General features: G+C 42.6%; 4 protein-coding genes across 9 annotated transcripts in view; 2 read left to right on the top strand and 2 right to left on the bottom strand.

Moving 5' to 3' along the window:
* Nucleotides 1-1,408, bottom strand: part of lrrk1 (leucine-rich repeat kinase 1) — a 40,051-nt gene extending 38,643 nt beyond the window's left edge. For 2 of the 4 annotated variants that reach the window (XM_076155410.1, XM_076155412.1), the window contains exons 1-2: nucleotides 1,305-1,408; nucleotides 17-161 (exon numbers count right to left, since the gene is read on the bottom strand). In XM_076155410.1, coding sequence (XP_076011525.1) covers nucleotides 17-86 — 70 coding nt within the window. In that variant the 5' untranslated portion in view covers nucleotides 87-161; nucleotides 1,305-1,408. Of the gene's footprint in view, nucleotides 1-16; nucleotides 162-333; nucleotides 352-1,304 lie in introns of those variants that run through there. The other 2 variants (XM_076155411.1, XM_076155413.1) reach the window with 2 other exon arrangements.
* A 1,040-nt stretch (nucleotides 1,409-2,448) lies between these two features.
* On the top strand, nucleotides 2,449-12,914 carry vps35 (VPS35 retromer complex component). The gene is made up of 17 exons (XM_076155600.1): nucleotides 2,449-2,522; nucleotides 3,827-3,922; nucleotides 4,419-4,515; nucleotides 4,997-5,120; nucleotides 5,323-5,505; nucleotides 5,996-6,215; nucleotides 6,482-6,565; nucleotides 7,157-7,266; nucleotides 7,414-7,510; nucleotides 7,877-8,025; nucleotides 8,287-8,494; nucleotides 8,780-8,935; nucleotides 9,072-9,194; nucleotides 9,310-9,489; nucleotides 9,850-10,089; nucleotides 10,220-10,363; nucleotides 10,630-12,914. Exons 1-17 carry the CDS (start codon nucleotides 2,457-2,459, stop codon nucleotides 10,807-10,809), a joined length of 2,457 nt encoding a protein of 818 aa, XP_076011715.1. The 5' UTR covers nucleotides 2,449-2,456; the 3' UTR covers nucleotides 10,810-12,914.
* Nucleotides 12,915-14,102: 1,188 nt separating this feature from the next.
* On the top strand, nucleotides 14,103-19,715 carry tollip (toll interacting protein). 3 transcript variants are annotated; one of them, XM_076155609.1, is made up of 7 exons: nucleotides 14,103-14,250; nucleotides 14,856-15,005; nucleotides 15,923-16,105; nucleotides 16,664-16,816; nucleotides 16,939-17,023; nucleotides 17,558-17,792; nucleotides 18,101-19,715. In XM_076155609.1, the coding sequence occupies exons 1-6, from the start codon at nucleotides 14,218-14,220 to the stop codon at nucleotides 17,779-17,781; spliced, it is 828 nt and encodes a 275-aa protein (XP_076011724.1). In that variant the 5' UTR covers nucleotides 14,103-14,217; the 3' UTR covers nucleotides 17,782-17,792; nucleotides 18,101-19,715. The 3 variants fall into 3 exon arrangements, with proteins under 3 accessions (XP_076011724.1, XP_076011723.1, XP_076011721.1); XM_076155608.1 differs by having other exon boundaries at nucleotides 17,558-17,819; XM_076155606.1 differs by having other exon boundaries at nucleotides 17,558-19,715.
* A 188-nt stretch (nucleotides 19,716-19,903) lies between these two features.
* On the bottom strand, nucleotides 19,904-22,719 carry LOC143004594 (intestinal mucin-like protein). The gene is made up of 6 exons (XM_076155605.1): nucleotides 22,169-22,719; nucleotides 21,901-21,999; nucleotides 21,423-21,551; nucleotides 21,270-21,309; nucleotides 20,987-21,104; nucleotides 19,904-20,207 (listed from the first exon to the last, which is right to left on the bottom strand). Exons 1-6 carry the CDS (start codon nucleotides 22,457-22,459, stop codon nucleotides 20,003-20,005), a joined length of 882 nt encoding a protein of 293 aa, XP_076011720.1. The 5' UTR covers nucleotides 22,460-22,719; the 3' UTR covers nucleotides 19,904-20,002.
* Between the last annotated feature and the right edge of the window lie 693 nt (nucleotides 22,720-23,412).

Raw genomic sequence — 23,412 nt, 5'->3', positions numbered from 1 at the left:
TGGGTGGATGACTCACCGCCTTGCTCCTCCATTCTGCTTGGAGAGTCTCCTGTGTCCTGTGAAAGCCCCACGGACCAATAGGACATTCCTACTGGACAGACTGGTGACCAGTATCCAGGCAGTGCGAATCCTCAGAGGGTGGCCGGGATTCAGCTGTGCCCCTATACAAGAAAAGATCGACAAACGCAGTCGTTTCATTGATAACCAGGGGCAAAGGGCAGAGTCGCCCCATTTTCAGCTATAAAGACTCAAATAAGAGGGCAAAACACAAAATCAGTTATGATTTGTTATATTACAGATGCCGAGAAGAAATGAGACAGAAGTTATTCATACCTCCTCTCCGTGTTCAGACATTCATTTTGGAAAATCCGAGCCAGTGCAAACAAACACACAGACACACTGAAATCATCATGTAAGTGACATGACTCACAGCTTCCCTATACACACAGAATAATAATATGTGTTCCACTGGCCGCAGACAGCATGCATGAAGCATGAAGAGAGCACTTCAAACTGTTTTCAACTGTCACATCATATTAAGTTATTAAGTAAAGCCCAACAGTAAGTCTGAACTTAAACTATACTTGTCTGCCAAATTTGAGAGGACGTGGATCTTACTTACAAAATACATGTGAACTTACTACTTGTGTAAAAAAATGAAACATTGATTGATCTGGTGGTGGCACTATCATAACAACAGCTAAACCTTTCCTATAACATTGGAACCAAACATTGTTGAATCAAAGTTTGTTGGTATGAGGGAGGTCTAATCAATAACATGTTAAACATCACTATTGAGACAGACATAAGGAGGAGGTCTACTCTGCCTTGGTGGAGGTCTGAAAAGTGTATTTAATGCTGCAGTTTTACCAGCTGAATCTGTGACAAAACGGAACTTTCTTGATTCAAACACCCCGATGAATAAAAGCTAAACTCACGAAGTAAAACTCCAGTTGCAAGTATCAAGCCGAGTCTCAAGTCAACACTTGTGGCTGGGGTCGCGCAGGTCCCGCTGCACAGTCTACCAGCCTCCACACACACACAATTGCTGCTGGTGAGAGGAGCCTCCTGGATCATAACACCGCCGAATTACGATGCAGTTCGCTTTGTTCTAGTCGATATGTTGAATTATATTTGTTTTCATTACAGATGAACGACGTCAACATTAAACTCGGTCATTCTTAGACGCAGTTTGCAGTTCTTTCATCCTGCCTTTAAAACTTAGGATAAGCTAAGATGATTTGTCGCGTTCGTTAATAATTACTTTTTATTGGACAGTTTCTGTTTATGACAAACCAACTCACCACATCGCTGAGGTTCGTGATTGTTTAACGACGGTTTCACTCTGCGACACGGATTGATTTACGATTGGTAACTTCCTGATTCCACCAAACTAAAGTTTATCAATTCGCATAACGAGAACGGAAACCACTTCCGGTGTTGCATTTCAAATTAAAGCTCAGTTGGGGTGCTGAGTTTCTTTTTCCCACCAGAGATTCTCAAACAAGCTATGATGTGTGAACGTGGCACGAAACGTCGTATTTCTAACAATTCGGCCGTGTAGTTTCAGCCCCATTGCCTTACCTTTACACCTCAATCATAAGCATTGTGTAAAAAATGTAAGTGTTCGCAAATGTACTCCACTTCCGGGAGGGTTGCTAGTTCTTCTGTGTTTACTAGACTAGCCACCTTGTTGTCGAATCTCGGGTGGGAAAAAAATAACGTAGCTGTTGCTTCATACACCTACGACGGAGTATTAGGCCATTTCGAGAAAAAAATAAAATAATGAAGATTAGGAAAATAAAGTCGCAATTTTGCGAGAAAATAATAAAGTCGTAACTACTAGAATAAACTCGTAATTTATAAATAACTCGTAATATATTAAACGGAACTGCAAACACGAGTTTTCTCAACAAGCCAAACCGCTTCAAACAAACGTGTAATGATAGAAAGATATCGATAAATGAATACTCCGTCGTAATAAACAACTTGGTATGCAGGTATGATTTTCAAAACGGAAACAAAAAGGACACTGTAAGTTTATACGGTTTAGTCTTGGTGTTGGGGCTAAGTTGATTGTATTTACACCTGTTAAACAATAAAATAATAATACTGTATACTGTTCAAGCAAAAAATAAGTATCTAATGACCAATCACATCATTGTTGTCGAATCTCGGGCGAGGGTAAAATAACGCATTCAGGGCCATGTTTTACCGTAGACACTTGGAATGCAGGTAGAATTTATAATGATATATGTCAATCTTACATGTTGGGATTGTTCAAGTTACTGCCCATGCACAAGTTTAGTTCCCAGCTTTAATAATTTTAAATGTTGTGTTAAAGGAAAAGTCATGGAAAGGTCTTGGAATTTAATAGAAAAATAAATGTAGAGAACCCTGTCAAAACGTGCACAGCGTAGGATCTTCGTCTGTCCTGTGGTGAGCGCAGAACGTGAATGCAGCATCAGACCGAGTCACATGACAGGTCAGCCTCTCCTACTGACACACATCCTGTGATCATGGTAAGCTGCTCTCATATGCAATATTACGCGCTGCATTCGCATGTTTCGTCCCGATATCTGCCTGTTTTCAATTCGGGTCACTTTTATCAACTAGTCCGAGGCGTTCCCTTCCAGCTGGAAGCCAAAACGAGACTTAAATTTAGTTTGAGTGCCGCCGTGGCCTAACGTTACCGCTTCACAGGAAACGTCAGGCATCGACTCAGCTAGGCTAACAGGCTACCTGCCAAACAGCTGATTGCTAACGAATACACATTATTTCCGGACGATTTGTTTCTCTCTCATCAGCTGTTAGATATTCCTGGGTCACGCTGTTACACTGCTATGTCATATGCACTTGGTCAAACGAGCCAACTATCTTACTGTCTCCTGAGCTCTGCTTACCAGATGACTGCAATTAGCTGGTGTTGGCTAGTTAACCAATGTTTGCGTCGTATTTATACTCATCAATGTCACCATGTATTGATATGTTCCACGCACTTCCTCATCATCATCATTATCACCACAAACCGAAACGTTGGCGAAGGTCCATCTAACGAATTTTGAAATGAACACGCATATACTCAAAATGTATGTAACGTAATACAATCTAGACTAATTATGATAAATGGAGACTCGATGCTTCCACGGCCCTTCCAGCTTTGGTGGTCATGTCTTTCAAAGTGTTCTGTCACTTGTGAATGTAAAGGTTTCCATCAAATTGTAAATAAATAAAACATAAAACATTTCTCTTTACAATTCATACATATATCCCTTTTATTTGTGTTTCATCTCAATGTTTGTAGACTTTCAGATGGGAAATTCCAAGTCACACAAAAAAAATGTCATACAAACATTCAAAGAATGGATGAATAATAGCCAATGTGGTGAAGAGAACTTAAAAATTCTGCCACTTAATACTTGTTTGTGGTTACTGGTAGTGGTGCTAACAACTATACCACCAGAATCTCACAAACCTACCTATCACAGTCCTGTTTTTGAGACAAATATAGCTTCAAATTCAGCACTTTGTCACTTTAGGGAGTCAAGGGCAGAGGAATATTTTCACTGCAGATTTCTGATCAACTTGTAATTTGTTGACTTAAGTATAAGGTACAGGTATGGGTGGTGGTGTCCCCCTTCTGGTTGATTAGCATTTGGAAATTAACACAAGCTTCTAAAGAAAACCAGAATGATCCTTTAATAACAATCACTGTCCCCCAAAAGTGACGTAGCTTTGCTTTTCGTTGCAATGTCGATCTAACAAATCCATTTATTCTGCCCCTATTATGTCACATAGAGCTTGTAAATTCCGATTCTTATTTCAGCCGACCACACAGTCTCCCCAGGACGAGCAGGAGAAGCTTCTGGATGAAGCCGTGCAGGCTGTCAAGGTCCAGTCCTTCCAGATGAAGCGATGCCTGGTAAGATGATGTTATATCTTTACATGATTATTTATCAGTTATTGTTTTTCAGTATTATCAGGAAGTGGTGGCATGGACTTGAGTCACATCACCTGGAATCAATATGGACTTGAAACACAACTGCTGACTTGAGACTTAAACCTCAAAGACTGACTTGTGACTTCACTCTGACTTGAGCCTTTTCAGGATTTCATTGCTCCCAAAAACCATAGATTAGAAACTCTTTATTAAATTAAATTATTTTATTAGTCATATCTGTGTGTAGTAAGTGAAAGTATCAATGTTTTGTAAAGTATTGATACTTTGATAAGATTCCACAGCCTACAAAATGAAATGCGAGAAGGTCATTACTGTGCAAATGAATCTGCTTAAGGTGTTTACTGATTGCTTTTGCAATTTATTGAAGAAAAGCTGAATCTATAAAGGATCTTATTCATTATTTTGTTTTTAAGAATAGAAAATATCCTCAATTGTTTCTGATTGGTTTGTATTGCAGGATAAGAACAAGCTGATGGACGCTTTGAAACATGCCTCCAATATGCTGGGTGAGCTGAGGACCTCCATGCTGTCTCCAAAAAGCTACTATGAGCTCTGTATCCACTGGGTTGTACTTAACAATGGATATGCAATCTAAACTTACTCATTTTACAGTGAGCTTGTTTCATTGTGCTACAGAAATATGAGAAATTTCAACCGCCAAATCTGTTCTATAATGACCAATAATGCAAGCCATGGTTAGGTAGTTCAATATGTCAGGAACGCTTTCGGTACACTCCAGATACTTTAACATTGAGCCTAAACTTTGACCACGCCCTCTGACCCTGACCTCTGAAAACAAATTGCTAGTGAAGGCCTGACCCCAACAATCTGCTAAGATGGATCCAAATATTTTGAGTTATTGCTGTGGTATTCTGACACAGAAATGCCATTGATTTCATCACACCCGCCTAGGCCTATAGACACAACTTCAAATAAGAGTCTCAAAAATACAAGCTGAGCTCACACTGAGGGTGAGTGTTTTTGAGAAGGTGAGCTCTGTGGGGGGTCTGCACTGGTCCTTAACCATCTTTCCAGACATGGCCATCTCCGACGAGCTCCACTATCTCGAGGTTTACCTCACTGACGAGTTTGTCAAAGGACGCAAGGTGGCAGATCTCTACGAGTTGGTCCAATATGCAGGAAACATCATTCCCCGGCTGTAAGTGTCTTCTCACATCAACTTCCATAAAATTATATAAAGAGTAAAAGTTTTCCATATAATAGAGACAAATTAACTCTCAAAACATGGCCAATCTTTTGTAGAAGCATTTGAAAGAGAAATCCCTCTCCTAAAATGGAATCACACTATCAGTTTGCCCCGGCATGTGATGAACCTGCTTGCTTTGCTTGTGTCTTTTCAGCTACCTGCTCATCACGGTGGGCGTGGTCTACGTCCGCTCCTTTCCCCAGTCTCGCAAGGACATCTTGAAGGACCTGGTGGAGATGTGTCGTGGCGTCCAGCACCCCCTCAGAGGCCTCTTCCTCAGGAACTACCTGCTACAGTGCACACGCAACATTCTCCCCGACGACGGAGAGCAGCCAGAGTGAGAAAGCTGAGCCTTTCCCCTTCCCTTTCCCATAGTGTTTGCTGTAAACACATTGTTATTTGGTTATCATCAAAATTGCCAATTGTACAATTTGTTTGTCCAACATTCTGATTGTAATTGTGATTGGAAGAGTCACTACAGACACCTCTCCAATATTATGGATACAAAAGCTGTATTATGAGAAAGAATGTATTTATTATATTTGCATAGTATGCACAACTCATAGAAACAAAAGGAAAACATGAACAAAATTCAAAGTTCTGGTTCATAGTTAAATGGATATGATTTTAAAATGGTGCTAGATCAGATGTACAACTTTATGAAAGACATATGGACATTGCACAGAGGTTTTCATGGATAACAAAGTATAGAAGATTTCAGTTGTGAAATAGTTCAATTTTCGATTTGATAATGTGACAAGCCGCTCCCTATCTTTTATTTTCACACACAAGCACACTCTTTTAACATTTAAGCCTTTCATCCTCAGGGGCACAGAAGAGATGACCGGTGACATCAACGACTCCATCGACTTTGTCCTGCTGAACTTTGCGGAAATGAACAAGCTGTGGGTCCGGATGCAGCACCAGGGACACAGCCGTGACCGAGAGAAGAGGGAGAAGGAACGACAGGAGCTGAGGATCCTAGTGGGAACTAACCTGGTCCGCCTCAGCCAGCTGGAGGGAGTTAACGTGGACAAATACAAGCAGGTATGTGTGTGTAGATAGGATTTTATTATCAGATCGTGGATAGTGTTTTATTATCATACCTGAAAGGGTTAACTTGCCTTAATAAGTTTAAATTTACTATTACTAAACTGCTCTCCCATTTACCATCTTGAAAATGTCTTGTTTGCCTGTCTTAATAACATTCAGTCTAGCTGTGAACCTTAACACTAGATTTTGGCTGTGCAGTCATGAGATAATGATCTGCCTTTTATTAAATAAATGAAATAGCCTTTTATATCTCTTTACAGATTGTTCTTGCAGGAGTTCTGGAGCAGGTTGTGAACTGCAGAGACTCCCTGGCTCAGGAGTATCTAATGGAGTGCATCATTCAGGTAACCTGATTTCAACACAAACACCTATACTGTATACACACAGACCAATGGAAGACTCTTGCGATATTATCAACATTTACAATATCACAACCAGAATTGTTTAGAATATTATGCAGGCTTATTGCATAATTTTTAAGCAGTTTTGGAGCAGCACCCAGAGAGACATACAAAGGGGAAAAAGTACGTGGACATCAAAAAGGTTGCCATAGAAACTGCGTGCGAGTAACCAACGTTACGTTAAGGGTGCCAGCAAACACAAATATCCAAATGCAAAGTTCTAAACACAGTTAGTTATGTGGACACTCCAAGTTATTAATTATTATTATGTTATACTGTTATTCTTTGAGTTTGGATTATAAAAGCGGCTGTGCTTATTAGAAAGATTTTGTAATGTAATTATAAAAAATACATGCAATTAATTTAGGACACAAATAAATGATGCATTACACATTTACAACAACAGGTGGCGCAGTGCTAGGCAGTTTTACTCCAACTCTATTGTCAGGAGTGACAGTGAGTCCATGGTCATCATCCTCAGTGTTTGATATTAGGAATGATATGAGCTGAGGTAACTAAGTTTTGTCCTCAAAGGTTTTCCCAGATGAGTTCCACCTCCAGACCCTGAACCCTTTCCTCCGTTCCTGTGCTGAGCTCCATCAACACGTCAACGTCAAGAACATCATCATTGCCCTCATTGACAGGTAACATATTTCACATATTAAATGTCTCAAATGTAGCGTGTAGATCTGCTTTGAGCGTGACTATGAACTCCATTCATCGACTAAAATCAAGGTGTCGATGTGGCTTTTGGTTGTTGTGGCTGTCACAGGTGCACTTGTGTTTTGCAGACTTGCCCTGTTCGCTCATCGAGAAGATGGTCCCGGGATTCCAGCTGAGATCAAACTGTTTGACATCTTTTCTCAACAAGTTGCTACGGTTATTCAGGTAGGCGTTCACCTGGAAGGAACAAGCGCTCTAGAAAGATGTTTTTTAAGTTGTATAATTCTGGAGATACTTGGCATTCGACTACCAGATCTGTAGGTCCTTGAATGGACCCTTTTGGATCCATGCTGTTCTTTTTTCCATAGCACAAAGATAGAAGTTACTATAAAATCTTTTTCGGCTACTATTTTTCATTACAATGCCCTCCATGTACAATACTGTATATCTCAACAACATTCCCTTAGCTAGTAAGCCTAATATATTAGATATCATCAGATCTTCGTTATCCCTTCCGTTTACAAGCGGAAATGGAAAACCATCAATTGGCTCAGCATACAGATATGTTCACCCTGTGGTTTCCTCTTCCAGTCTCGCCAGGACATGCCATCAGAGGACGTGGTCTCTCTCCAGGTCTCCCTCATCAATCTGGCCATGAAATGCTACCCTGATCGTGTCGACTATGTTGACAAGGTCCTGGAGAGCACTGTGGAGATATTCAACAAACTCAATTTGGAACAGTGAGTCAGATTCTTAACTATTCACATTAACGGGGTTAACGCCTCACACTGTCACTTTAGAAGAAATTAGGTTGAATTCTATGTTATTATGTTTGATGTGATTAGCCAACAAAATTGGAGGTCTTTGTGGGCCCGGGAATTGGGACATGCCCCAAAAGTCCCATGGAAAACCTTCCTAAAGACTTAGACTTGCATAAATTAAGTTTCCAGAAAATACTTTTTCTAACTTGTTTCTCCCACTCCCTTGTTATCCTCCTATAGCATAGCGACCAGCAGCGCAGTGTCAAAGGAACTCACCAGACTGCTGAAGATACCAGTGGATACTTACAACAACATTCTGACCGTGCTGCAGCTCAAGCATTTCCCACCCCTCTTCGAGTATTTTGACTATGAGTCTCGCAAAAGTATGAGCTGCTACGGACTCAGCAACACGCTGGAGTACAACACCACCATCATAGCACAGGAACAGGTACGATCGCCCATTGACTATTGTTACTACATTACACTTGAATTGCAACAAGGCAACTTTGAGAGGAGGTTCAGAGTCCCTTTGAAGGATGTGGTCTTGGTTTGTTCCGGTCATGTCATTATTTTTTATTAGTAATTAGGCACCTTAAGCATTCTCACATTGCTTTCTGTTTGAAGCAACATCAACAGAGACAAATTGATCACACCGTTTGTTTTCACACTGTTCTTCCTAAACTCCCGATTATTGGTCTGTGTAAGGATCTCCAAACTCTGTTCTTCTCCCCAGGTTGATGCCATCTTGACCCTGGTGTCCACGCTGATACAGGACCAGCCAGACCAGCCAGCAGAGGATCCTGATCCCGAGGACTTTGCTGAGGAGCAGAGTCTCGTGGGTCGATTCATCCACCTGCTACACTCCGAAGACCCCGACCAACAGTACCTTGTAGGTCCATTGTAAACCCACAACAACAAGACCACGTTTTTGAAACTTTGTCATTGTTCACATTTGAATAATTTGTTGTGCCAAACAAGAATTGTATTTATCACACTGTTGCTGACGTGATGATTTTTTTGGTCAGATACTGAACACAGCCAGGAAACACTTTGGCGCGGGTGGAAATCAAAGGATTCGTTACACACTCCCTCCTTTGGTGTTTGCTGCCTACCAGTTGGCCTTCAGATACAAGGAGAACTCCTCACTGGTGTGCACACCTCCTTATTCCCCACATCTCATATTCTCTATTCTCTGACCTCCTCTCCGTTATTGTATCGCATCCTTAATTGCCCTTTGTTTGTCTTCGAAACTGTCCCCATTAGGATGACAAGTGGGAGAAGAAATGTCAGAAGATCTTCTCCTTTGCCCACCAGACCATCAGTGCCCTAATCAAGGCCGAGCTCGCCGAGCTGCCTCTCCGGCTCTTCCTGCAGGGGGCACTGGCTGCAGGCGAGGTTGGCTTTGAGAACCATGAGACAGTAGCCTACGAGTTCATGTCACAGGTATGAAGCTTAAGCTGTTGCTCTGGAATATATACATTTGTCAAAGTAACACTGCAGACCGCCCCCTTGTTCTCCTTTGTTTTATCAGGCTAATAGTGGCTATAAGTGGAATTTGGCACTCTATAACATTAGAAATGATGTATTTGAATTGTTCAGTTTTGATGCAGTCTAAGAATAATCTGTCAAGTGTCCCCGACTGATTGATAATCTGAATACTTCTTTGTTGCAATAGTGCTGGAAAACAAACATAGTCCCTAGAAGACTAGAATAACTTCACATATTATACAGAAAGATGACATGCCGTAAAACTCCTTTTTAACTCCTCTTTATCACCCCTGTTTTTATCCTCCTTCTTGCCAGGCTTTCTCGCTGTACGAGGATGAGATCAGCGACTCCAAAGCCCAGCTGGCAGCCATCACCTTGATCATTGGCACATTTGAGCGGATGAAATGTTTCAGCGAGGAAAATCACGAGCCGCTGAGGACTCAGTGTGCACTTGCCGCCTCCAAGCTGCTGAAGAAGCCCGACCAGTGCCGGGCGGTCAGCATCTGCGCCCACCTGTTCTGGTCAGGGCGCAGCACCGAAAAGAATGGAGAAGAGGTACGTGGTAGCTGTCTCACTGTATAGTTATGTTCACATATGTTACTCACTCCCAGAATGAGCTTAGTAGAACAAGAAATATGTGGACAGCACAGTTGTAATTGCCAACCATGTATTTTTGAATCTGTAGATCCGTGATGGTAAGCGGGTGATGGAGTGTCTAAAGAAAGCTCTGAAGATCGCCAACCAGTGCATGGACCAGTCGCTGCAAGTGCAACTTTTTATCGAAATCCTCAACAGATACATCTGCTTCTATGAGAGGGAAAACGATGCGGTGAGAAACCACTAATTAACCTCTTTACCATTGCACTCCTGGAAGTCTTACTGTTTAATGTAGTTGATTCTGACTGTTCTTACACTAAATTCCCTCACATGCCAATTTGAATATTGATTTCAATCTATCTAATCTAATTTTACAACATCAGGTACAGTTTGTAGAGGCTCATTTCTCCTTCCATACTTTAAGTAGCAATGTAAATGTAATATGAGAAAGTAGAATGATCCTTAAAACACCCTGACCCTAATTCTCTGCCAATGCAGGTCACTGTTCAGGTCCTGAACCAGCTGATCCAGAAGATTCGGGAGGATCTTCCCAACCTGGAGGCAAGTGAGGAAACAGAGCAAATAAACAAACACTTCCACAACACACTGGAGCATCTTCGCCTGCAAAGGGAGTCCCCCGAGTCTGAGGGCCCGGCCTACGAGGGCCTGGTCCTTTAAAACAACTGCAAATGCAAAGGATGTGGATACGACTAGAGTAAGAATATATAACTACACGTGCTCACTAGAACATAAAAAGGTAATCCATCCTGTAGGTCAGGACTAAAACAAAATGTATAATGTCATTATTTTGCCAAGAGCGATGTTACATTCCTGATGAAATGTTGTCCAGCCCTCAGTTCTTTTTCCTCACTGTTTCCACCTTGTGTCTGCCCAGAAGCTGGATTGAGACGATAAATTAAACGGGTGCTTTAACTGCACAGCACTAATCTCAACCCTCTACATCCAAAAATTTGTTGCACAATTCCACTTGTCCATCCAAAGGGAGACTCTTTAAAGGACCCATATTCTGCTCCTTAATGGCAAGCTAGTTTATTTCTCTGTCTGTGAATGAATCTATACCAACTCAGCTTTTAGAGTGTTTCCAGCCTCTGTCATTTTCCAGGATGAGCCGTTTTGGATGGGCCATCACAGTATTCATATAAGCCACTGCACTGATTGGAAGTCTCTGAATCGCTGCTGTCTACAAGGGGCCGTCTGAAAATTACACTCATGCCTTGTTTCCACAAACAGGGAACTGGTTCTGTTCTAGCTCGTGATTCCCAATTTGGAACTGTTCAATGCTTTTTCAATAAAGAAATGTTACGGTTAGGTACAATGGTGCCACAACACATTGGCAGGAATGCCAGAGAGGTTGTTAGATGGCTCCTTGCTTCCTTGTTTGGATACTGAATGGAACCGATTCCAGAACCAGAACTTTTTAGGTGGTAAAGGGGCAACACAGTAGTGTGTGGCGGTCATGCAGCCATTGGAGTAATTGTCTACAGTTGCACACTTTTCCTCACTGCTGTTTGTGCCAAGTAGACTGTAGGTTTGAACTTCAATAGACTTGTGGTTTAATGGCTACTTGAACACCATGTGATAGTAGATGTAAGTTTAAGCCGGTCCCTTGCAGAAAGCACTGTGTTGAGGTAGATCTGATTGAATTGTGACAATAGTTTGCTCCAATTTATAACTGGATTTGGAAGCAACAGTTTCACAAAGGTGTGGTTTCTGCAGTGTCAAACAGTTCATCATTCAGCATTATCACATTTGTCATGACCAACTTAATTGCAGAAGGGAAAGGAAACTACAGTTTTGTATAATATGGGTCCTTTAACATGGACATATGGCATTATATTGTCAATAGCACACTTGCTCACACTGTGTGTACCTCTCAACCTGTCCCTTTTTTATGTACTTACAAAACTAAAGTGGATATAAATATGGCTCCAGAATCCCATAGCTGTCATAAGTCTGCAGAACGTGTAAACAGGGTTGTCGGCACTACTCAGTATCCACGAGTCACTTCATAACGTCTGCTAGCTTTGACCAAACATGTATGACAGCACAGAAATGACACCGTTTTTTTCCCCATCAGGAAGGCGTTAACATTTTTGATTAATAGTTTAGTTAATTTCAATCATAATTTTCAGTTATTCTGAAATCCTCAACCATGAACAGAGGATAACTCCATAAAACCATTAGTTAGTTTCTTTCACCATGAAGCCCATCATCTTATATCTGTTCTCTCTATTTGTTACTTTAATTCCTGTTCAGATGAATCCTGCACGTGTATGTATGTGTGTGTGTGTGTGTGTGTGTGTGTGCGCTTTAGTATAGGCTTGTGTATGTACTATAGGCCTGGTTTTCACATTTCTGTGTGTGGGAAACCAAGGCAAAGCGAGCTCGTGCCAACAAGCTGTACAGTCTCTGACATCCTTTTACCTTTGCTGATCCATACAATGGTCCGCGTGGTGGTTTTAGGTCTTTACCCTTTGCATTGATGTGACAGGACGATTGACACTGATCCCTCTGCACCCTGTGTGGTTGTTGAAAAGGTGCTGAGGTCAGCACATAATGTGGAAATGTGCGTGTAAGATTCTGGAATTGATGGCTGCAGATTCCAATGCTAATCTCTTCTTGTAAGGCGTTATGGTTGATTTGTTGGACAGCTGATTTTTCTCCATTTCATGTATGTAAACCCACTTGTAAATCAGAAAAAAACAGAATAAAGAGCAGTTATCAATGTTATTTGCAGAAATAAAATGAAATTATTAATCATACATTCATATGTTGTTTTTATTTAATATATAGATTGTACCAAAAGGATACTGGTCCGGAGGTTTGACACAATGGGAGTGTGTTGCGAAAGACATCAGCCTTTTCTATATGTACGCTAATGTAACAATTGAACTGGGACTTTTTGGTGGAGTTCGTAGAAAATCTGTGGTGTGGCCTACAGGAATGATGAAAGCTACAACAATGATGTCATCAACCTAACAATGATGTCATGGCGTCTCCGGAGGACTCAACAGTGGATTCTGGTGTCCCACCCCCATTTTCTCCAACTTTTCCACTGTGCCCTTGAGCTGTTCCAAAGCTTGGATCAGGTCGGTATTAAATCTTTTCCACAGTTTCTTCTCAGCTGCACTTGGCCACTTCACAAGCCGTCTGCGCCCGGTGTTCACCTCTATTAGAGGTCTTGGTGGTTGGTTCCTCTACTGACGTCTCCATGCTTGGGTTTTCCTCCATGATGGGAGTTGTGATGCTCTGCGAGCTTTGGTTTGCATGCATGGTTTCCCTGGTGAACCTTCAAGCCCACTGCAGATGTTGCTTTGGTCCAGCCGGTAATGCTGATGTGGTAACAGTCTATTGTATAATGCTTGTTGTTTGGTCTTGTTTCTCGTAGCCGTTTCCATAACCGGGTCTGTTATGATTGTATCAGTCATTGAGTCACCTATCATCCCCACTCTCTCAGTAAATGACTTTCAATTAAAAAGAAAACTTGCTTTCACCAGTCCCAGTTATCAGCATGACTCATTGGAGGTCCACTCAATAAATTCCTTTGAACAAATGAAACTTGTATCCAGTCTTTTGAACATTTTATGCATTACTTCCTGGACATATATTCCATTTTCTGATATTTGAAAATGTATCACCCATAATTTCTTAAGATTTTGAAAATATTGTATTCGTTGTCACTCATAGCAAGGGTGAAAGTAACTTTTCTTTCTTTGTATATGTAATTCTCTGTTCTTGGAAGGAACGCTGACGTCAAACACCACCAAAACCTCACAGAGCCAAGGTTTAAGTATGTGTATTTTACTTATAAGTGTTGGCTGAATATAACGTAACTCGAATACATATACAGTATGTGTATGTATGCGCTATTTATTAGTCATTGGTTGGTTTTTTTAAACATCAACGAGCTCTCGCGTCTGTTCCAGTAGCGGAAACGGGACTGCGGCTCTTCCGGTCAATTTCATCAGAATTATTTCCGGGTTTGATAGAGGGAAACTGCTCTGTAGATGAAGCGACAACCTCGCAGGTCGTAACACTAGTTTCAGACGAGAGAAGAGATACGGAATGGCTACCAGCGTCAGCACTCAGCGGGGGCAGGTACGCCTCCGCACAGCCGCTGTGTACTCACACAAATGCCCTCCGAAACAGCTGATCAACTACAACCAAAACAATGGGGGAACAATTTGTAACGAGCTGTCACAGACTAAACTAATTACACTAGAGCGCAGACAGAAACTAAACGAACCAGTCGTCACAGACTTAACCGTCCCTCTCCTCTTTAGAGGACGTTAAAGGGGGCTAAGGAAGTTAGTTTATAAGCTTTACGGTAATTAACTGCGACAGCTAAAGCTAGCAGCTTTTAGCCCCGGTTTAACGTTTCTAATGCAAGTTACATGGAGCAGAAACAAAGTGTTTATAGGTACAGAAGACGTATAGACGTATTTCAGAAGCAGGCGTCTACAGATAACGGTATACTGCTTTCGTAGCCTCGTAGTGACTCATAGAATACAGTCGCAGTTGAGCCCCGGTAGTAGACCAAGAGAGACGCACGGGATTTGTTAGATTGTCGCGTGTATGACGTGTAGACCCTATATTCTACATTTATTCTACCCTAAACCGCAATTAAGGCAAACATATAAGTGCCGTGTCATGTTGGGTTTTCAACGGATTGTCAGTGTAAATACCCGTATGTCCTCACACAGGTTTATATTGGGGAGCTTCCTCAGGACTTCCTGAGAATCGCCCCCACCCAGCAGCAACAGCAGGTCCAGCTGGACGCCCAGGCAGCCCGGCAGCTGCAGTATGGAGGCTCCATGGGCACCGTGGGGAGACTCAGCATCACTGTAGTGCAGGTAAACACAGCTCCACCTCACTGGGATAAAGTAACAAAGCACACATATTTAAGAACAGTGCTTGTAAGTACGATTTGGGAGAATTTGTGCATTAGTGGATATATTATTTTTTGCAAATAATCACTACTACTTTTGCTAAAACTATGTCTATGAGATTGAAGTTGGAACTTAATGTTCCTAGGGTGGACCCTTCACATCGTTATCCTCATCAGTTAGTTACTGCTTTTCTCCATTTGTGACCAGTCCGACTCAGTTCCTTAAACAGATGTATGATTGTGTGTCAATTTCTTGCTGCAGTTTGTGAAGGTTAGAAGAGCTCATACTCTAAATTCAATAGAAAAGGTTCACTGATTGATTGATCGAGGCGAGGCGCCCCTGAGCAAGGCACCGAACCCTCAATTGCTCCCCCCTCTGCGAAGGGTGGTAATGTAATGTAAGTCGCTTTGGATAAAAGCGTCTGCCAAATGATCGTAATGTAATGTAATGTAATGTAAGTTTGGTTACTGCTTTTCTTCATCTTGACTTGAGAATTTGTCTTAAACTCTACTCATAATACATGTTTTGATCATCTGAACTCTGAACTCTCTCTTTGACTCTTAACATCAGCAGCTCAATGACTTTTAAGTACAGTAGACATGTAGTGACACAGGCAAAAGTTGCAAGACCTGAAGCAACACATCCTATCAAAGCAAGACATATAGAGACTGACGTATGCAATTAAATTGGAAGAGCAGAGTAGCACCTCAGTCAAAGTTGTGCTGCAAGTTGTTTCTTGAATTCAAATGGGTGAAAATGTTGGAGTGAATTTCACAGTTGGGGATCAGCGGCTATGTATTTTGATGTGTCAGAATGAACTGTGTGTAATGAATGTCCGTGACTTTGTTTGGCCAAACTTCGGTGTCTTGATCTCTGTTTAGGCAAAACTGGCGAAAAACTACGGTATGACCCGTATGGATCCTTACTGCAGGATTCGTCTGGGCTACGCAGTCTACGAGACGCCGACTGCTCACAATGGAGCCAAGAACCCCCGCTGGAACAAGGTGATCCAGTGCACGGTGCCCCCTGGGGTGGACTCCTTCTACCTGGAGATCTTTGATGAGGTGAGGGGCTGAGGGCGTTTGTGTGTGTGGCTGGAAGTGGAGATGTCAGATCTTGACACATTAGGAAGCCGTTGTGTTTCTCCATCAAATGCTGATCCTGGAATCCTGGAAAAGTCATGGAATTTAGAAATGGTACTTTCCAGGCCTCATTCTGTTGAAAATAATGTATTCATATAAACCAGGGGTGGGGAACCTCCGGCCCGCGATTCGGCCCGCAAAAGTTTTGTCTGGTAATTTAGTATGGCCCCTCAGGGCTGATGGCAACATCATAATGGCCCGCGATAGGAAAAAGGTTCCCCACCCCTGATATAAACTGTTGACAATTTATAATTCCGTGTAAGAGGATCCATCGTGCTGAATGTAAACAAAAGAACAGTTGAAATATCGAGTAAAGCGCAGAGAAACTAAACTCAAAACAATACTGAACTCATTTTACTGTGAAAAGTGAAAGTCTGATCATCATTCACAGCTGATGTGATGATGATGAACTGCAGTTGTGGGTAATCACGGCTGATCAGGGGGAGTTTCTCTTTGTTTTTTCACTCATGTGTCATCCAGAGGGCGTTTTCCATGGACGACAGGATAGCATGGACCCACGTCACCATCCCAGAAGGCCTCAGAGAAGGAAGTGTGGTGGACGAGTGGTTCAGTCTGAGCGGCAGGCAGGGCGACGACAAGGAGGGCATGATCAACCTTGTGATGTCCTTTGCTGTGGGTCCATTCTCTCACTCACTTACTCTCACACACACACAATCCTGATGGAATCTGATTTATATCAACCTTTAATACAAATTATGGTGATGGAAGTTAAGTAAAGTGTGTGTGTGTTTCAGTCCATGCCTGCTGGCCTGATGACTCAGCCTGTGGTCCTCATGCCCTCTGTGTACCAGCAAGGAGTGGGATATGTGCCCATCACAGGTCAGACCCTACACAAACACACAAAACATACCTCTGTCTGCCTCTCTCTAATTCTCTTGCTCTCATTGTAATGGTTGTATACTATCTATATTTAGTGTGCATAAATTATTCTGTTCATTAGTAAATGGATCTCAGACTTGAAGCAGATGTTCTGCCTCTGTGACATTCAGTAACAAAAAGCCTCAAGGTTCTCAGGCAGGGCTTGGGGTCACATGGCACGATGTGGAGGTTGTTGGTCACGTGTTGGTCATCTGAGAGTCCTGCAGTTGTTTGTCACATGACAAACTGCATGTAGATGCTACATGTTAAAGCAGCAGCCTGTTGCAGGTCTCCCCTTTCCTCCTCCCTCCCTGCCTTTCTCCCACCTGAGAACGTCAGAAACAACTGACAATGATGGTTGGAGGAGAGTTGCAGAAATATGAATCTGAAATTCCCAATAACTTATAGAAACCCATGGTCTTCAGAACACACATACACTGGTCTGATGTTTGCTCTTGCAGACACACACACACGTTTGTGTTCTATGTTTACCAGGAGTGCCTGCGGTATACAACCAAGGCATGGTGCCCATGGCGATGCCAGCAGCCATGCCCACTGTGGCGAGCCAGGGGCCAGTGTGCAGCGAGGATGACATGAAGGCCCTGCAGGACATGTTCCCGAACCTGGACCAGGAGGTGGTTCGCACTGTGCTGGAAGCGCAGCAAGGCAACAAAGACGCAGCCATCAACTCGCTACTGCAGATGGCCGAGGAGCTCTAACTGCAGATAACGTGATATGACAGCGCTCACTCCCATACGTATGCATGACACACGCATATGAAAACATTCGTCTCACACACAGCCATCCCACATTCCGACCAGGAGCTCAGTACACACCGGAATAGCCACACAAACATACAAAGTACACAAAGCCTCAGCTGTCCCCCTGCTAACATCCAGCTTTTTCTCTGACACCACTTCCCCCAAAGTTGAGTCACGGTAGAACTCCAAACAAAAGGTGGATGTCACATCAGTGTCATGTGATTCAATTTTACAATCGCAGTTCACAATGGTAATCCAGTTTGTATGTTTTCTGCAGGTAATTTGGGCAGACCAGGGGCGCAATGGTACAAAATCAGCTTTACTAAATCTGATTATCCCGACTGTGGTGTCAATAGTGAATGGAGAGTCTCTGTAGTAACCTGCTGTGCATTGCCTCTTTGTTTTGTATGTAGCTATGTAAATGTTGTTTAGCATAGAGCTGATGATTTCTGAGGAGGTATTAAATTGTCGATTGCAGAATTCTACAGTGTGAGAGAACAGATGTCTTGGGTGATTAATATCATGAATGATAAATCAAATGTTTCCAGACTGACCTGAGGATTTAAAGACATAATATTATGAAGTAAAAATCCCATCAGGTCCGTTATTTCTTCATAGCAGAGCACTGATTTAAAACCTTGGCACCACAATGAATCTGTGGTATGGCATGGAGTAATACCGCTAAGGTTCCAAATGGCCTCCATTTTTCCAAATGTACTTTACCACCCACTAATCGCAGCGCCTGATATTATTCATAGTCTCTTGAGGATAACTCCTTCTTCCCATTGCCTTTCCTTTGGTGCAACCATCCAATATTCCACTTTTACAGAAGAAACATAAACAGGCAGATTACCTTAAAGTTATACTCAGCAATGTTACAAATGTGAGGATTTTAAGTGACATTATGTCCAATCTTGGCAGCTGACTTTTTTTTGTAAGTTGGAGCATTTTTGTCTATATGCTGGTCACTAACCAGGTCTATAGTCTGTAAAGCAGATGCTTATGGATTCATGAACACGTTAGAGGCTCTAAAAGCCCCTCTACGTTAAGTTTTGACCCTGAATCCTCGGTATGTTTTCATGGATCTCTATCCTATTGTACCTTTCAGGTGACTTCTCACATCGGTTGGCAGCTCGTACGATGTTGCCCCATAATGTGAACCTGAGAGAATGTTGTGGAGATAATATGTACATGCAGGGTGTTGTAAGGATTAAATGGTAGAAGAAATCTAGAAGATACATTTCGCTTTTGCAGTAGTAATAGCAACACTGTTGTGGCTTGCATAACTTTTTATCTTTTTGCTGTAGAACAAAAAGCAACATGGCTCCATAAGGGTCCATCCAAAAGCCTACAGACCTGTAAGAGAACCACAAATATAGCTGAAAGTGCTTACTTACCAAAAATCAGTCAGTGATCTATCTTTGACACTATTGCCACCTTTATCACTATTTCCTCAAACCTTGTCCCTCTCGCTAGAGTCTCACATTAACGCCTCCTTAAACTTTCAACTGTAACTTGTTGGCCACAGGGTGGTGTTGGCGTCTGCCAAAGGTTTGCTTTAAGTGTTGGGCTATTGTCCAATAGCTGTAAATCATGGTGATATTCTTTAAATCCACAACTCAATGATTGATGTTATCCCAATTTTACACATTTTCCTGTTTCCTGATGGGAACGCCCCCCCCCCCGTTTTTACTTGAGTCTATCACTTTATGTCTCCTCAAATCAAATTTGTGTTATCAAAATGTTTCTGTGAAACAAGTGCCGTAAGTGTTTTGACGTTTGTTTAGAATATGCAGATGAGCTCAAGTTTAATTTTGTTTTTGTGTTGGTCCCTTCTTGCAAATGTAAAAATACTGATCATAAAAACATGGTGACCTGCCTGACTTACTTTATTTCCTGTTTGCGTGCCTGCGTGCGTGATGGGGATCAGTAGGAATGTAGAGTCATAGGTTAATTTTACTGGAGCAAAATTTTAATCATGTACTTCCATTCCACATTTATACTATATACTGTTTACATCACAATAATTTTTTGTGACTGCAAAAGAGTAACCCAATAATAAAGCAACTTGTGTGGCTGTTAAAATTAAAACCTGATAAGAATAACTGGATCAATGTAACATCTACATAGTGGTTGCAAGTGTTCAGTCCAGTGAGATACACTATTCATCGTTTTCTGCTCATTGTCCCTTGCCACGCTCCTTTTTGGAGCCTACAGCCCACTCCACACACTTTGCTTTGTGGCATCTGCAGGCTTCCACAAAGATGTACGTGGATATGCGCTTGCTGCCGTTGGCACAGCGGAGCTCCACTTTTTTCGTGCTGGTCTTGGTCTCTTGGCAACACTCGCACTGGTGCATTATTGCATTGGCCTTTGCAGAGTAACTACATAGAAAAACACAAAACAGCATCAGCAAAATGTATACTCCAAGAAATGGCAGAACCCTATTGATTCTGTGCATACGTATAGCTTTGTTGCATTCTTGTTTTCAAGCGCACAAATATGAGTGCATGTAAATGTAATCAGTGAAAGCCACTCAATAAAAGCAGTAAGGACAAAAATGATTGCATGAGATGAACAAAAAATTGTTTCTTGTCAGCCACTAAATAAGAATTGTGGGAAGCAAAACATTTTGGACTGGTTAGGGAAGATAAAGCATTTGTCTAGAGATCGGAAGGTTCCTTGTTCGATTCCAGGCTCCTAGAGAGCCTGTCAAAGTGTTTTTGAACCCCTAGCTGCCCTTCCATAGGTGCAAGAATGTGTGAATGTGAGGTCATTGTAAATAAGTACAGTCCATTTCCATTTACTCATTTACTTGTAAGACCAAACAAATCAAGTTGTCTTACAGGTCAGAGGGGGGGATCAAAGACTAAACACTCACTGAAGTCTCAAAAATAGCAGCTAGGCTGTCTTTCCAAATGAAATTCTTGAACCATGTCCATTCAGGTAAAGAAGGCCCAGGAGGAGGTTAATTGGCAATTTGGCTAGGTTTGGAGAGAAAAACTTTTTCTGTTTAAAGATTCATGTTTCATTTGAACTGCATAATCTAAGGTGTTTAATTCCTTCTGTTAGCCATCACCCACTAAATAGGCAACAACTATCTCTAAGTTTTAGTGTTTCAATCTTTTTTACAGGCATTCAGGCAGGTATAACATGGACTCACATTGATGAGCTTCCACACTGTCCAGCACAGGAGGTGATGTTGACAGGCAGGCTCTTGCAGCCGTTGACCTCAATGACCGTCTCCTTACTCTTAACCTCACACATTTTCTTTGGCTTGCCTGGAACACACCACTTGCAGTTAGTCTCTCTATTCAATGACCACAAAGCTTTGCCAAATAAATCACCATAAGTATCATTTAATCAAACACATCTGTAATATAGAATGTGATTGGAATTTACTCTATATTGCAGCTATTTTAGAGTTGCCATGATGTTAAGCTTACATGTCTTGCAGCATCCATCTGAGTCAGTTGTCTCGGTGCCCTGAATGAAGACGAGCACATTTCACTGCTTTTGTAAAGATATGACCGATGAAAACTGCAGAGGCTGCAGGGTTAATCAGTGAATTATTAGTGTTAATAAGGAAAGAAACTCACAGGTTCACAGTCCAGTGGGTTGAAGGGAGGACAATTGTGCTGGACCTCCTTGGTGACAAACTGATCACCAATCTTCTCACAGGTGTATTTCACACACTTGTCACCAGGGGTCACATAAGTACCATTAACCTGTACCAAATTTCAGAAGAGAAGCTGTATTATGCAAAATTATTTGCTGTTAAAGAAATGATCATCAACTGTTCAAGTGACAGAATTGCCTCGTGTTAAGTCTGTGTGCAGGAATGGAAGGAAAGAGAGATTCCCCCACCAGGAACGGCTGGGTGTGCAATAGGAACTTCCAGTGGTATTAGACAAAGTTACAACAAAGCATGCAAAGCAGTAAATACAAACAGTCATGAATTAGGAAATAACACGCAACACAAAGACGAGGGAGAGAGACAGAGAGAATGAGTACAATCCAGTGCAGTGCTATGAGTGAGAGTCTCTCTTCACTCCTATTAAGGAGGTTAGCACTGACCTCAATGACTTTGGTTGTTTTGTCTGGCATGCTGAATATACATTTTTTCTGAACACATTTTCCACAGCACTTGCCAGCCACAGCCTGATATTCATGACCCTGGAAAAACAGAGAAACAGAAAACATTAAGAAAGCAAAATTTAAGTAAACAGAATTACCTCTAACACTAGATTTAAAATGCCACCTTTACTAAGATGCACTAAAAAAGTTGAAACTATGAATAATAATGCAGACTGTGTGAGGCAGTCTACACTGTGAGTAGACATACCTTGTTGCAATCTGTTTTGCAGACAATGGGTTTGCAGTGAATGATGTTTAGCTTGGTAATGGGATCCATTCTGGGGCCACAGTAACACTCCTGACAGGGTCCAGGTTTCATTGACATCTCGGATAATGGAACCCGTGGTCCTTGAGTCGTTGTGTCTGATGGCACCCCTGGGCCAGATGGTCCTGCAGTTGTTGTCCCTGATGGTACCCCTGGGCCAGATGGTCCTGCAGTTGTTGTTCCTGAGGGTACCCCTGGGCCAGATGAACCTGCAGTTGTTGTTCCTGATGGCATTCCTGGGCCAGATGGTCCCGCAGTTGTTGTCCCAGATGGTCCTGCAGTTGTTGTTCCTGATGGTACCCCAGGGCCAGATGGTCCTGCAGTTGTCCCTGATGGTCCCGCTGGGCCAGATGGTCCTGCAGTTGTAGTTCCTGATGATACCCCAGGGCCAGATGGTCCTGCAGTTGTTGTCCCTGATGGTACCCCTGGGCCAGACGGTCCTGCAGTTGTTGTTCCTGAGGGTACCCCTGGGCCAGATGGTCCTGCAGTTGTTGTCCCTGATGGACCTGCAGTTGTTGTCCCTGATGGTTCTGCAGTTGTTGTCCCTGATGGTACCGATGGGCCAGACGGTCCTGCAGTTGTTGTTCCTGAGGGTACCCCTGGGCCAGATGGTCCTGCAGTTGTTGTTCCTGAGGGTACTCCAGGGCCAGGTGGTCCTGCAGTTGTTGTCCCTGATGGTCCCCCTGGGCCAGATGGTCCTGCAGTTGTTGTCCCTGATGGTACCCCAGGGCTAGATGGTCCTGCAGTTGTTGTTCCTGGTGGTACTCCAGGGCCAGATGGTCCTGTGGTTGTTGTCCCTGATGGTCCCGCTGGGCCAGATGGTCCTGCAGTTGTTGCTCCTGCTGGTACCCCTGCAGTTGTTGTTCCTGATGGTACCGCTGGGCCAGACGGTCCTGCAGTTGTTGTTCCTGATGGTACCCCTCGGCCAGACAATCCTGCAGTTGTTTTTCCTGATGCTACCCCGGGGCCAGACGGTCCTGCAGTTGTTGCTCCTGCTGGTACCCCTGCAGTTGTTGTTCCTGATGGTACTTTTGGGCTAGACGGTCCTGCAGTTGTTGTTACTGATGGTAACCCTGCAGTTGTTGATCCTGATGGTAACCCTGTTGCTCCTGATGGTACTTGAGTCGTTGTGCCTGATGGCACCCCTGGACCAGATGGTCCAGCTCTTGTTCCTAATAGTAGACCTG

This window comes from Genypterus blacodes, unplaced genomic scaffold, assembly GCF_046128005.1.
Source record: "Genypterus blacodes isolate CSIRO-AG114 ecotype Tasmania unplaced genomic scaffold, CSIRO-AGI_Gbla_v1 ptg000067l_1, whole genome shotgun sequence".
In the NCBI taxonomy this organism is placed as follows: Eukaryota; Metazoa; Chordata; class Actinopteri; order Ophidiiformes; family Ophidiidae; genus Genypterus; species Genypterus blacodes.
Note: the sequence above shows the minus strand (reverse complement) of the source record. Positions and strands in the feature narration are given on the sequence as shown.

What these genes read in the sequence shown, in the direction of transcription:
- vps35 (XM_076155600.1), top strand. Translation starts at nt 2,457, where the DNA reads ATGCAGCATCAGACCGAGTCACATGACAGGTCAGCCTCTCCTACTGAC. An exon ending in GGAAACATCATTCCCCGGCT is followed by an intron (nt 5,121 to 5,322) that starts GTAAGTGTCTTC and finishes GTGTCTTTTCAG; the next exon opens with CTACCTGCTCATCACGGTGG. An exon ending in AAGTTGCTACGGTTATTCAG is followed by an intron (nt 7,511 to 7,876) that starts GTAGGCGTTCAC and finishes TTCCTCTTCCAG; the next exon opens with TCTCGCCAGGACATGCCATC.
- LOC143004594 (XM_076155605.1), bottom strand. Translation starts at nt 22,459, where the DNA reads ATGCCATCAGGAACAACAACTGCAGGTTCATCTGGCCCAGGGGTACCC. An exon ending in AAACAACCAAAGTCATTGAG is followed by an intron (nt 21,552 to 21,900) that starts GTCAGTGCTAAC and finishes AATTTGGTACAG; the next exon opens with GTTAATGGTACTTATGTGAC. An exon ending in ACCCACTGGACTGTGAACCT is followed by an intron (nt 21,310 to 21,422) that starts GTGAGTTTCTTT and finishes GTCTTCATTCAG; the next exon opens with GGCACCGAGACAACTGACTC.
- tollip (XM_076155609.1), top strand. Translation starts at nt 14,218, where the DNA reads ATGGCTACCAGCGTCAGCACTCAGCGGGGGCAG. An exon ending in TCAGCACTCAGCGGGGGCAG is followed by an intron (nt 14,251 to 14,855) that starts GTACGCCTCCGC and finishes GTCCTCACACAG; the next exon opens with GTTTATATTGGGGAGCTTCC. An exon ending in ACCTGGAGATCTTTGATGAG is followed by an intron (nt 16,106 to 16,663) that starts GTGAGGGGCTGA and finishes TGTGTCATCCAG; the next exon opens with AGGGCGTTTTCCATGGACGA.